Below are 13,687 nucleotides of genomic sequence, written 5' to 3'. Positions count from 1 at the left end.
TTTCCTCTCCTCAATCTCACAGTCGCTGTGGGTTCCCAGGTCCACCACAAGCTGCCGTGCAATGTCCAGCACTTCCTATTGGAGAGCAGATGGTCTCAAGCATCCAGCAATTCTGCCTCAGACTCACCACTGCACTCTCGCAAGGCCTCCACATGGCTTCACCCAGCTCCAAGTTCAGCACCAAGTTCACAGAGACATTCATCAGAAATGTGTCGTTTCATAAGACACAGCTCAGGCAGGACAAACTTTCACGCTGCGGTTTACTTCCTCCCCACCCTGTGATCCAGCTCCATTCAGACCCAAGCAGGTGCCTCCCACTACCCCACTCCCTAGCTCGGACCCATCTTTCACCAGAGGCAGCCACAACAGACGGGCAAGCTGCGTCAGGTCAGCCCCATTCTACAGTCCTCGCATCAGCCAGGAACAGTTTCCATTCTGCTCTCATATCATCACCCAGCTGAGTGTGCCCAGCGTGGGGAATGAGACAGGGAGCGTTGGTGCGACAGACTGTTGCCCTTTTGAGGGTTTTCACCCTCCCAAAGAATTGTTTTGTGCTGGGATCCATATTACCTGCATGTCCCCAGAGTAACCCCCTCACCTGTAGCTGCTCTGGTTTCTTCAGCTTCAACTTCCCTGTCTTGTAGCCATCATATTTCTCAAATAATTCAAAGAACCTGAATGGACAAAAAGAACCCTGATTCATTTTCTGCCGTTTCAGTGCTACAAGGACTGTAATCCCTACATACGCGTTCCCGCTCTGTTCTTCAGGAACAACAAGCAGGCCCACTGGCTCCTGCCTGCGCTTCAGAAATTCTGAAAAAAACAAGTGTTTTCAGCCACAGGTACAAAAAGGAAGCAGCCACTAGCTTCCCATTTAGTGGGGCACTTCCCTTTGCAGCATCTAGCAGACCTTCACGCTTTCTTCCAGCGTTCACAGAGAAGGTACCAGGAGCCTTATGGGGAAAGGGGGCTCCCTCAACTGGGCAGAAAGCATTTGTTCGAATGAAGCCAGGAAAAAGTACTGTCTCCCATGCACTCAGTCCTTCTGCTCCACCTCTTGGTTCAGAAAACCAGCCCTCCTCACTTCCCAGCAGCACAGCATCTTCTTGCCTTGACTCTTACCGGGGATGCTTAACTTCCATCTTCATTTTCTGTTTTGGTGTGCGATCTCCATGCCGGATGACTGCAATAACGCAACGAAGCTCCATCCTGGGGAAACACAAGATATGCCTGACAAATGTGCCCCTACACTCCAGAATCGCCACCAGAAAGTACTTTCCCATTGTTCTTTCAGTTCCATCCTTTTAACAGCTGTTTTCCGCACCAGTGGCAGAACTTCCCCCAGACTAAACCAGGCACAAGTGCCAAGGCAGAACAAGCAGTCAAAGCACTGCAGACACCACGAGGTCATCTGGTTTCCTATCAGGGAAAAGCACCACAGTACCACAATACAACAGTCAGAACCACGTAGGCAGCAGAAAGGACCAGGCTGGACATTACAGAATCTACAGAAACAGCATTTTGAATCGTGCCAAGCTTATTTTCATGCCCAATTTGTGTAATGCTCATAGCACCACTTAGAAAGACCCAGGAAAAACCAGCTTGGTTCAGAAGAATGGTTATACAGCAGGGGTCCTGACTTTGAGCAACCAGTAAGAGCTGTATGCAGAACGACTCCATAGCAATCAGTCACCTGCAGGAACCAGTAGTCAGGCTGGTTAATTTCAGAAGGGCTACATGAGTTTGCTTTTTCAGATACTATAATATCCACCTATTTCTTATAGGATCCCAAAGAAACAGGGATTGATTCTATCAGTCTCATTGTCACAAGGTGTCGTTGCAGCCAGCAGCGCCCCCAGCCATGCAGTGTTTTTGTTTGCCAATGTTTTCCAAATGATCACTCAGTAAAGGAAGGAAGAATACATACTCTCAATCTACCTTTGCTGTAGCACCTACTTTGTTCACTGCACACACGTGTACAAGCGTGCTGAAGATCACAAAGAAACTTTTGCCTTTGGTCTTTTAGCCTTATGTGGTGGAAAACTAGTAAGGCCAGCAGTATCAAATGAGGGTCTGCCAAGTGTACAGCTAACGAGAATACTTCAGCTAATTGTTTTCCACCCATTTGACTGGCAGCTCAACACACATTTTCCCCAAGCAGCACCCTACTGAACAGTGAGCCAGCTACAGCGATGCCCTAATCTGTTTCCCATGCTGCTCAAGACTTTGGGCCTTCTGAAAGCCAGGTGAGTAGTTTGTAATTCCTTCAATGACTGCTCATCTGCATTCATCAAAACTACGGATAATTTACCATCTATCACCACTTTCATGTGCATGGCTAAGCCTTTCCACAGGCATTTCAGGGTTGCAGCCAACACAGCAGCTAGAGAATGGCACACTGCTGGGAGATGTCTGTCCCTCGGAGAGGGTTTGCATTTTCTCCCTCATGTAGCCATCACTGGCATTCTTTTGAGAAGATGGCAGGTACTCACATGGTGCCTGAGGTTGTGGGGACGATGGGAATGTCTTCTGCCTCTGTTGGGATGGACCAGGGAATATGAAACTGGGGAGCCAATTCCCGCATGATTATATTTCTGTAAGAAATTAGAATACAAAACTCACAAGAAATTCCATTCCTTTCATTCTCCACCTCCTCCTTAGTGGTCCAGCCGAAACACTTGAAGAGAGCCACAGAATTTCTTCTCACCTTCCTCGCAGAGACACCTGTCACTCCATGGGCTAGTTAGGGCACCCCAAAGGGACACCAATTTCCCTCACATCACCAATACTGCAGCTGGGCTTAGCATCCAGTGAAAAGCCTGGTAAGATACATCTGGCTGTAGACAAAGGCAGCTAATGCCAATGCAGGCAGGAACTTCAGGGGCTCAAAACAGTTAACCCATTCCTCCCACAGCCAAGCTCTCACCTGCTGAACAAATGTCCCCATATGAACCAGCTGCAGACTTCTCTGGCATGCTGATCAGGACTCCACGTTCATTCTACTTTGCTATGAGTTCCCTTACCTGCTGTCAAAACTTGAATTTTACATACCCGAGGATTTTGGCACAGTCATCGTAATACTTCATAGAGTTCTTCACAAAACTGAAGCCATTCACATCGCAAACAAAAGAGTGGCCGTTTGCTCGCAGGAGGTCGAACCCACACACCGTTTGCTGCAGGAGGAAGCAGAGGACACAGGACTCAGGCACGCTGCAAGGGAGTGCAGCGAGGGGAGGGCGTACACTGTGTACAGCGCCCATTCAGCTCCACTCTGGGCCTACCTCATGAACCTTGAAGAAGTGTGAAAATACGGCCGTTAGCCAGCAGTACCAGGCCCTTTAGAGGAACCTTTACACCCTCACCCCTCTATCAAAGGCCCAACCCACGGGCCCCCGGATTAAGCCTTCAGAGCCGCCCCACCACCTCCCAGAGCTATAAAGGCTTAAGACAGAGCAGCTCCTGGCTCTCCTGCTCTTGCCTCTAAATCCGACCATTTCGAACCAGACTGGCAAATACAATCAATGCGTGGTGCAGGCAAAGACATCCATCATTATGCGGAAAAGACTACAAGGCAGAACAAGCCCGCAGCTGCATCAGCACAACTGCATGGGTTGCAGATTGCAGTGGGGGCAGGAGCAAGTAGCCAAGTGCTTCTTCTGCTCACACTGCTGAACATGTCCTGTAACCATACCTAGACTCACACGCTCACTCTACCAACCCAGAAAAATAGAACACAAATGTGCACCAAAGCCAGATCAGAACAACAACAAAACAAACAGAGAAACAAACAAACAAAAAAAAGATGACCAAGCTTCATGGCCAGCAGGACCAGCTGCACCCAGCCAGCAGAGATGGCAACTGGCATCCTCCACACCAGAGACACACCGGGGTAACAGAGCTCACGCTTTAACACTGACCAAGACTGAAATCAGACGTTAGTAGAGTATCCTGCTTGCATAGGAGAGAAAACACAGACCTTAAAGGCTACACAGACTTTCCGGGCAACTAGCTTCTCCATGGCCGTCAGCATGACTGGGTAACGGATTTCTTTCCCTTCGCTGTCCCGTTCCACCTTCCCATCCAAAGCAGGGGATTTGCGAGCCTCTGCATGGGCGTAGTCCGGCCCAACAGTGTACACCTGGGAAGAGAAATAGTTACACCTGACATAACCACTGCAGCTTCCAGAAGGTATTTCCACTGCAGACACAGAGCGAAGAAGATCAGATGGTCTCACACATTCCTCCTGTTATGACCTACAGAACACCTGCTCCCCCCTTTGGCATCCAAGCTGCGCCGTCAGCACCTCACAGCTTAAACAAACACTCCAGAATCTAAGTAGGACTAAGTAGGACTGCCCAACCTTCCGCTATCCCAGGCCTGGAGAAGAAGGAGCTATTCCAGGCTCTTCCTTACCTTTACATCAGTGCCATCTGTAGGCATGAACTCCTCATAGATGTACGAGCCTGTCTTCCTCACACTGCTCTCTGGGGAGTACACACTACTCCGGCTGCCAATCTGAAAGCACAGAATAAACACCTCAGGGAAGAGCACAGAGCTTCTTTTCTGAGATGGAAGAACAAAAAGCTTAAGTTTCATCCCATGTGTCGTGAATTAGTGGAACGCCTCTCAGAACCCTCAGCTATTACAGCACACTTATTTACGGAGGACAAAAGAGACTCCAAAATGCAGACAGTAGGTATGTGCTCTTCCAGGCTTTAACGAGGAGAAAAATTATTATAGACCATTAGGTTGACTCTGATCACTACGAGGATATGGAACAAACAACAGTGGATAAAGACCTAGAAAGTAAGGAGCCTAGCTAATGCGCAAATGAAAATAAATGATGACAGGTGATAATCAGACCAATTTAAATTCCTTCTAGGACAGTTGACTGATCTTATGGAGAGAGGATGAGGTTTTCATTTCAGGCTTTGGATACAACCTCAAATGGCGTGCCTGTATGTTAGCTAAGAAAGTAATCATTTTATGATTATTAATAGCAGATACGTAACTGATTGGAAAAAAAGATATATCACAGCTATTAAGTGTTTGCTGGCAAAGTAGAGAAAGTGAGTAAGGGCAGATTCCCTGTGGAATCTAGGAATAAACACTGCATCTGCAAGGTACACTTAGCTGAGAAGGGCAACAATTACTTTAGAGGACAGGGGTGTAAGTTTAAAAAAAAAAAATCATCTTGATAAACTGAGGAAGCGATCTGGAAAAAGCAGCATGCAATTCAATAAGGGACAGGGTTCTCCACGACTACCAGACAGGACGCAGGTCAAAGAGAGGATGGGGAAGGTGAAGTCAGCACTACCACTAAAATATGTCCTTCTGCAATTCCCAGGTAGATGGGGTTGAACTATAAGTTCTAAGAGGGTCTAGATTTCCCCAACACAAAACCTTCCTTTCCCCTTCACTCCCTCCTGAAGCCACATGGCTCTCGGAGCCACAGGTGTGTTGGTGCCAACACCAAAACTGGAATCCCCCTCCTCACCTTCCGAAAGAGCCGCTGGCTGCCCCCACCTGCTGACGTCGGGTAGTAAATATACACATTATGGTCTTCGGCACTGACTGGCTTCTCTACAAACGGCTTTGGGAAAACAGCTCCATTTACCTCCACGTGGTCCTCTCCTTCCACCAAGTTGCACTCTGAAGACAAAGCACAGCAGCAGCATGTTAGGAAAGGGTGAGACAGCTCTCGTGCAGAGCCAAAGCCCTTCAGTCCTGGCCACTCAGCCAGTTTTTCTGTTGGGACCTTTGTCCGCAAAAACCAACGGGCCTCTTCAAGCTGATTATCATACCTGTTCTCTGCAGAATATCTCAAATAGTACAGCATGTGAAAATGGCTTTCAGTAGAGCCTGGACACTGACCTTCTGGTCTATCAGGGTCTCGATTGAGCACAGCATAGCGGGGCAAGTCTATTCCCTCTTCTTGAAGGATCCGATACACTTCACGCCTGTAGAGGACAGAAACAGTGTCAGAACAGTCTAGAAGGTCCTCAGTACATGCCAAGGGAAAGGCTTCACTCCCACTGAGGAAGAATAAATCAAATGAACACAAAAAAGCTTCAAGACAGAGTGCAAACACTTCTCAGCACATGCTCTCTAGAGAAGACCTACAGGCTATGGGGCATGCCTCAGTCCCTACTCTGGACAGAGATGTCCCAGAGTAAATCCCTACCTGGCCTAAACATGGCTACTCATGTACTAGCACATGCCAAATCCACAGCAACACACCCAACACACACCACCTACCCACATCTACCTCTCGAAGGGTGCCCTGTCACACTAAGCTGCCCAACGCCCAGGCCAGGCAGATGCAGCAGAGCCTCTTTTCATCCGATGTCAGTGGGAAAACCACAATTCTTGCACTAGAGTTACCCGTTAGGCTGCCTGTCTGCACCCACAGGAACACTGCTCACAACCCAAAGACATGGCAGGAGGTTCGGGGTCTGGTATGAGCCCACCCCATAAGCAGCCAAAGCAGCCTGGCTATATGCACCGAAGTACGTGACTCTGGCTGACTTTACCAAGAGTTGGCTGACAAGCCCCTTGAGGTATCTGACCAACATAACCTCCTCAGAATCTGAGCTGGCCTTGCTCCCAATTTCTGCCCCAGAACGCCATCCCACTACTTGGCTCTCCTACTCAGAGACTAGTCTTTTTGTCTCAGTCGGGGCAGTCTCATTCTGTGAGACCTCTTCCATTTTCTGCTCCATCTCGCCAGCACAAGACATCTGCACCAGAAAACATGAAACATGCCAAGTCTCAATGGTTTTACCCCCAAATCTATTCCCCTCCATGTTTTGGAGAAACAACCCTTAAAAGCCACTGCTAAGGTCCCCTTCCTCCCATCTCACCCATTTGCTTGTGGCCAGAAAGACGAAGTTTGCACAGCACGCTGAGAAGACGAATCAGACAAAGCAAGCGGGAAGGGGCTTTAGTGGATCAGAGACACCCACCTGTCCTGGATATAATACTGCATATCAAGGTCATTAATCAGAAATGGCTTGCACAGCTTGGCATAAGCAACTGCTTTATCCAGGGGGAATCCTGAAATACAGGGATGGGGGGAAGAATGAGTGTAAGCTCCCCTACCCAGATCTCAAGTAGGCTAAGGTGTGCCACACACTTTTTACCTTTGGAGTGGAACGATATTAGGCAGTCACAAGAGGGCCAGTTCTCCACCGGTTCATTGAGAATAACATCTTCCCCCATAATCACCACTGTGATATACTCAAACTTGCACAGACGCTCCAGAATCTGCGTCATGGGCTTTGACTTGGACTTTTTGGTCATGGCACATATTCCAACCACAATCTGCCGTTCAGGTGGCTAAGGGAAGACAGAGACCGGTTAAGTGCAGGGTCAATCACTTCACTGAATTTAAATTGTAACAGTACAGAAATGCAGCAAGTAAGAATAAAGAAGGGGTTTTCTTCCAACCTTATGCACTCACAGCTCTTGCTAGGCTCAAACCCATACACGCTTTCACCTCCCACTAGAGTCCACCAGGAGACATCATTAAGGAGCAGCCCAAAACAACTGTTTCTTTGCCAGGTAGTATGTACCTCCTCCTTTTACTGGGCACTAATGCTAAGGTCAGAAACAAGTATCTGGCACCTGAACAAGCAGCAGGGACTGGAATCCCACATCATGTTCTCTGGCCGATAACTCACCAAGACAGTTGGTGGGCTTAGGCAGGCTCAGAGAAGAGCTGCAAATGTTTTATAGCAAAAAAGTCCAGGAGCTCAGTCTGTTTGTCTTATCTGAGAGAAAGTGAAGGGGAGATAACAACAGTAAGTAGCTACGAGTAGAAGAGAAACAGTACCAAGTGCTCTTCCATACATCTGACAAAGGTACACTGAGATCCAGTGGGATATGGGATAAAGTTGAGTGAGTCAAGAGAGAAGGTGTGTATTCAAACAGCGTTGGTAACCCTAACGCAGGAACAGGCTAAGGTCTGTGGTGGACTTTCCATCACCGTCTAGAAACCCCAGACTGGATGTTTTCCTGACAGATTAATTCTGGCCCAAGCAAGACCAACTGCAGCGAGATCACCTGAAGTGATAAACACGGAACTGCAGGTTACCCAGCACAAACAATTGTGGCTTCAAACTGCAAGCTGAGACTTTACAAGTTACTGCACTGATTTGCAAAGCTATGGTTCCACAGCAAAAACAACATCTGGGAAGTGAAAGGGCTTCCAAATCCTTCACCACACCTAATAAATAGCTCTTCACTGAGCATCAAGGTAGACAATGCTGCGTGGGTTTGAAGGGAGCCCAGGTGGGCTCCCAGGTCAACAACCCACTTGCAATGGAGATTCAGGGTACAGCAGCAATGGAAACGACCACTGCACTGGCATATGGTCCCAGCAATTAGCACAGCCAGCAGCAATGTCTCCACAGCATCCAAGTTCCATATGCAGAACAGTAAATGTAACAATTAATACAACATTGAATAGGGCCAAAAGCAGTCAGAAGCTGGAGATCATTCTCCTTTCTGCATCCCGTTCCTGGAGGTTACAGAAAAGAGTAAATGCTTCATCTCTGCAGATACACCTTTGCCCTTTTCACAGTTCCCAGAGTTTTCCTCAAAATTTCCCTGGTGAAACAGAAAGGTTTACAGGAGTGTCAGGGCTAAGTTGCTAGGGCAAAGAAATCCGCTACTGTACCTGAAAAAGACCTGCAAGTGAAGAGGTTAGAATTTACCGCGGCACGAGGCACCGAGTGTGGCAGCACCACAATGCAACACATCCTGTCAGAATTGACCCTGCCCTTACCCACGGCTGTGACACACGTACCACGTCCCCTGAGGTCCCGACTGCCTGCGGCCTCAGCAGCCACCGCGCAAACCCTGGCTGAGACCCAGGAATTCTGCACAGATGCTCCAACCCAGAACGCCGGGACATCCTTACCGACTCCTCCTCTTCATCATCTTCAAAGAAATCGGTTTCGTCTGTCTTCATGTTTGATCCCAGAAAGTCTGTCTCATCATCCCTGGAACCGACAACAAATCTGGGAGCAGAGTTCTCTCCCTCACTGGAGGTCGTCAGGGACGACATTGCAGCTTCGGTGGCCAACCATCCCGCTCTGAAATCACAGCGTGCAAAAAGGGATAGAGAAGGTCAGACGCGGGGCGAGCCAGGGGCTGGCTGACACTACTGGAAGCAGGTGACGATGGGGCAGGCAGGGACTGACCTGGCACGAGTGAGCCCAGGGACTGCTGCCCAGCACAAAAGGAGGGAGCAGGATGAGACCCCCGGGGTGGGAGGGGATCTGGGATTCGGGACTGGTTTAGATCAGCAGCTCCACTGTGCAATTCACCCCTTTGCACCAAGTGGGAAAGGGGCAGTGTCACCGCTAGTGCTAAAATAATGTAAACCTTACAATGACGCATGCTCCAAACCGCTGTCTAAATCATGGAAGGGGACGGTGGATGCTCTCGCAGGCTCGTACACCCAAATACATCAACTGGGACTCCAGAAGTTAGGACGAAGCTTAGGACAGTGACAGTGACTTTCCAATTGCCAATTTTCATCCTTTCAGCTCAAGAAGACCTAGAGTAACAGAGAGACCAGTTTGAGAGGCGCACAAGTTGGCGAGGAGGAGGAAAAAGGAAGAAGTGACAACTCGTTGGCAGGGGAAGAGGACACAGCATCAGCAACAGTTGGGGTTGCAGGAGGTAGGGCTTCTGGGTTTGCAGTCTGGCTCTGATTTACCCTGTGACCATGGAGGCCGATTACTGGGATACAAGCTATGCTTTACAGATGCCAGGGAAAGAGCATGCCTTGCACTGTCACCTACAGCAGCAGCACTGTCTGCCGCAGAAGTGACAGCGTTTGAATACACGGCACGCATGACCTGTACACGCCAAGGACACAGCTGTTCACCTCTGACCATAGCTGTACACAGACAAATGTCAAGCGGTTGCCCTTTACCATGCTTTCCCCAACTACAAAGCAGCGAAAAGCAGTCCTCCCATGTAAGTAAGCGCAACCTTGAGAAGAGGACGTTGTGAACACCTCCTGTTATTAAGTACTTCCTAAAAATGGACACGAGACACTCTACCACTGCTTCTCATGCTCTCACATGATTTCCAGCACTCCCAGACTGAGAGTGACTGTATTTCCTCCTCTTTTGAGCATGCTTTCCCTTGCAGCCAGTGCACCGCAGGAGACTACACTGCCACATACCGCCATCAGTTCCCAGTCCTCTCCGGCAGCTCTTCCGCACGGAGCAGAGGCGGCAAACCCAGGGCCACTGGCCCACTGCCAGCACGGTTGCATGGTAGGTGAGAACCCCCTCGCCAGGAACCAAGGAGGGAGATCACCTTTATCCATTTGTGCAGGGTGGGAACAGGCAAAAGAAACAAACACAGAGCAATCCAGCTGTTTGTGAAATCCCGTCAGAAATAAGGCTAAAAATAAAGCATGCCTCCAGGCAGAAAGGCTGTCTGCGCTCCCAGGAAGGACAGGAGGTGTAACAGGTAAGCGCCCAGAGAAAGCGCTGGAGCAGAAACAGGGGACAATGTCACGGAGCCATGCTGCCAGGCACTGGTTCGACAGCAAGCCCATCAGTTATCACGCCGGATCTACTGGGGGAGCCGGCAGCAACACAACAGAAACCAGAGAGGTGACAGAGCAAGCCCAGACTTTGCACCTACCGTGCCAAGGACGATCTCCTCCACCTCACTCCCGGTCACGCTGGTCCCCGCCTGGGCACCGAGCGCCGTGCTGCCGGCTCCCACAGACCTTGAGGCACAGCATGCTCCCCGCACAGAAACGTGTCCGGTCAGCAGGAGTTAAAGCTGTAATTCACCATCAGTGCTCTCTGCTGGTGGGAGCAACAGCGCTGACAGACCAGGCTGTACAGGCATTTTACTGCGTGCCCCATATAGCCCTGCTATTTCTACATGAGGACAAGAGTGGGATTCCCAACATGCTCAGGAACCATTTTCATTCCTGTGCCCTGCTGCCTCAGCACGTCAGTGCAGAATGAGACCTCAGCAAGTACACTATCGGCTTGATGGCTGATGATTTAATGAAGTAAACCATGCAAGAAGAGGAGGAGGGTTGTTTTCTCCAATCCCTTCTTCTCCCCTCCCTCCTGGAAAAAACAGATCAAGCAGCAGGAAAACCTTTGCCCTAAGAACAAAGAAAGCAACGGGCTCTCTACATTTCTGCTCTTATTCCAGAAAATAAAGCCTCTGCCTTGCTCTGTAGCTATTTCTAGAGGCCATACTCGAACCAGGTAAAAACCTAGAGCCTCACTGAAGTCGACAGCCACTGATGCATCCGGCATCCCCTTGGTGTTAACAGGGAAAGCCTCATGATCTCATGTTGTTTCTGGTGTGGGGAAAGGGAGACCGTATAACCAAAACCTTTTCCAAGTTTCTTTTTAAAGTGGATCCCCCATCTGACTAGATTTACACCAAGAGAGACTACAGACTTGTGATGAAACAGAACTTTCAGCTAGAGGCATAACTAAGGCATCTAAAACCGAGACAGACTCTTGCTCTCAAAGGGAAACAGGCAAGTGCAACTCTATTCTGGTCCCAAAGGCTAATAACATGAGGTTTTGCCACCACAACTAAATCAGCTCTAGCACTGGGCTATCAGAGGGTTTGTGCTGGGAGGGTGGCAACTCCCTTTACAGACACCATACCAGCAAAGTTCCCATACAACGCTCAGCCCACACCACCACCTCACCATCACTTCTCTATCATAACATCGCCTAGAGCCGTGAGAGGAACTGACAGTGCGCGATGCTGATGGTTCTGCATCATTCTCATTGCTTCCTGAGCCAACTGGTCCTAGAGGTCACTCACTCAGACCAGTCTCCACTGGCTGAGAGTGCTACGGGTCTCACCTTTCACTAATCACAGCAAGAAAATTGAGTGTTGAGTTAATGCCGCTGGCTGTACTGTCCAAGAGCGACAAAAGCATTAACAGGTCTCTGGCACACACACAAAAAAGGTAAAGATGGTTCCAGCTTTGACTACGGAATATTCAGGCTTGCCAGTCCCACCACAGACACACGGGGAAGTACACACCAACCGCTACAGCTAAAGACGTTCCCACACTCTCTTCCAAGAAGAGCAGCTACGATCTGCTACGCAATTGTACCAAAGGTTCCCGTAATCGCCTAATGGCAATCAGAAGCTGCTGACACACAACCTGGAACTGAGACGTAGACCTTGCCTCTAAGTGTCCTGGGACTAATTCAGCTTCCCAGACTACCCTGTATTAGTGATAAGAAATGAGATAGTAGTCATTTTCCGGTTCCCCAGCAAATCATTCTGGCGCTGCTCAGATAAGGAGGTTCACAGGGTAAAGACACTTATTCTCTGTGCCCCACTTCTGAGGCACCAGAAAGTTAAGAGGGAAGAAGGTATGATGAGGCCTTGTGTTAACTTTGCAGTCAGAGTGGCATTAACCACTGAAAGAGTAGGTTTGGGTGTTGTTCTTTTTGTTTCATTGTGTTTTTTAAACACAGCCTCTAACACAGTTAGAGGTGCAGATGTGCGACTGGACAGCACAGTCCCTGCAGCGGAGGGCTGAAGGACAAGGCCTGCAGCAACCGAACAGAGCTCATCCCATCACCGGTGGCAGCAGGCGCAGGCAGTAGGAGAGGCAGCTCGAGGAGTGGAGACCAGGTCTGCGCTGCCCAGGGAGCCCGGGGAGCAGAGGGCACCACTGCAGGGAGACAGCCAGCGACGGCGACTGAGCTACAGAGCCACAGCCTGACCTGAGCCAGGTCAAGTATCTGTAACCTCTAAGAATACACATAGCTGGCAGTTTAAAATACTACTGCTGACAATGTCTTGTTGAACCACCTGAAACTGCTGTGGGCACTAAAAACAAACAAACAAGCAAAACCCTTGAAAGGGGGCTGCCTGGACCAGCGAAGTACCTTTGCACACATGACCAGTGAGGTACCTTTGCCCAAAGAGTTACCCCCATTGTCACAAGGGCTATTTGTATTAAGGTTAATTACACTTACATACAAAAGGTGAAAGCTGTACTCTTATCATAGACACTTAATTGCTTCGGAAGAAAAGGAACACCTATTCCAGAGTTAATAATTAAAAGCTATTTGGACTTGGTGTATCAAAGAAGGCTTTCCATGCTCAATTAACACAGAAGTTCAGCGAGTTCACAACCAGGAAGCAGAAGTCACACTCCTGCACGTACAGTCCTGCCTGCTCGAGCAGCACGTTCACCAACCCCAGACCTACCAATATCTTCCACCCAGACAGAGTCCGGCAACGGTGACACAGTCCATATCTCCTGCCCAGCAGCTCCTTCTGCTAGACACAATGCCCTTTGCAAATTTAGAAAAAAAAAAAAAAAAAAAAAAATCTTGGCTGTCACTTTAACATCTGAGCAAGTGTCGTATCGCTCACACAGCAACCGCAGCAGTATGGTAATTTCTTGTCTTAGGAGGCTGTTTTTAATGAGATTGTTTATAATGAGATTTATGAGATTGTTAAGTGTGAAACTTCACAGCATCAGAATTTCTCTGAGCCTGTAACTGTTAATGAAGGTTTATTAACGAACAGAAGTATAGAATAATACTTTCCAATGTTTTTAAAACAAGATTACGAGCAAGTTTAAAGATGCCCTGGATTTTACACTGGTAACTCCTGATGCTGGTCACTGCTTACCGGCAGGCCGCCT

General features: G+C 48.9%; 2 protein-coding genes across 2 annotated transcripts in view; one reads left to right on the top strand and one right to left on the bottom strand.

Annotated features, from left to right (window-relative positions):
* The window catches only part of PPIP5K1 (diphosphoinositol pentakisphosphate kinase 1), a 45,025-nt gene extending 35,955 nt beyond the window's left edge, over nucleotides 1-9,070 (bottom strand). Inside the window, exons 1-12 of the mRNA XM_009884546.1 lie at nucleotides 8,924-9,070; nucleotides 7,143-7,338; nucleotides 6,966-7,056; nucleotides 5,875-5,960; nucleotides 5,498-5,652; nucleotides 4,414-4,515; nucleotides 3,977-4,138; nucleotides 3,052-3,173; nucleotides 2,493-2,594; nucleotides 1,123-1,209; nucleotides 599-674; nucleotides 5-75 (exon numbers count right to left, since the gene is read on the bottom strand). Of these exons, the coding sequence (XP_009882848.1) occupies nucleotides 5-75; nucleotides 599-674; nucleotides 1,123-1,209; nucleotides 2,493-2,594; nucleotides 3,052-3,173; nucleotides 3,977-4,138; nucleotides 4,414-4,515; nucleotides 5,498-5,652; nucleotides 5,875-5,960; nucleotides 6,966-7,056; nucleotides 7,143-7,338; nucleotides 8,924-9,070 (1,397 nt within the window). The remainder of the gene's footprint in view (nucleotides 1-4; nucleotides 76-598; nucleotides 675-1,122; nucleotides 1,210-2,492; nucleotides 2,595-3,051; nucleotides 3,174-3,976; nucleotides 4,139-4,413; nucleotides 4,516-5,497; nucleotides 5,653-5,874; nucleotides 5,961-6,965; nucleotides 7,057-7,142; nucleotides 7,339-8,923) is intronic.
* A 115-nt stretch (nucleotides 9,071-9,185) lies between these two features.
* Nucleotides 9,186-13,687, top strand: part of LOC104285884 (creatine kinase U-type, mitochondrial-like) — a 15,211-nt gene continuing 10,709 nt past the window's right edge. The window contains 2 exon segments of the mRNA XM_009884430.1: nucleotides 9,186-9,215; nucleotides 10,168-10,295. Of these exon segments, the coding sequence (XP_009882732.1) occupies nucleotides 9,186-9,215; nucleotides 10,168-10,295 (158 nt within the window).

This window comes from Charadrius vociferus, unplaced genomic scaffold (genome assembly GCF_000708025.1).
Source record: "Charadrius vociferus isolate BGI_N301 unplaced genomic scaffold, ASM70802v2 scaffold750, whole genome shotgun sequence".
In the NCBI taxonomy this organism is placed as follows: Eukaryota; Metazoa; Chordata; class Aves; order Charadriiformes; family Charadriidae; genus Charadrius; species Charadrius vociferus.
This window is presented reverse-complemented; position numbering and strand designations above follow the sequence as displayed.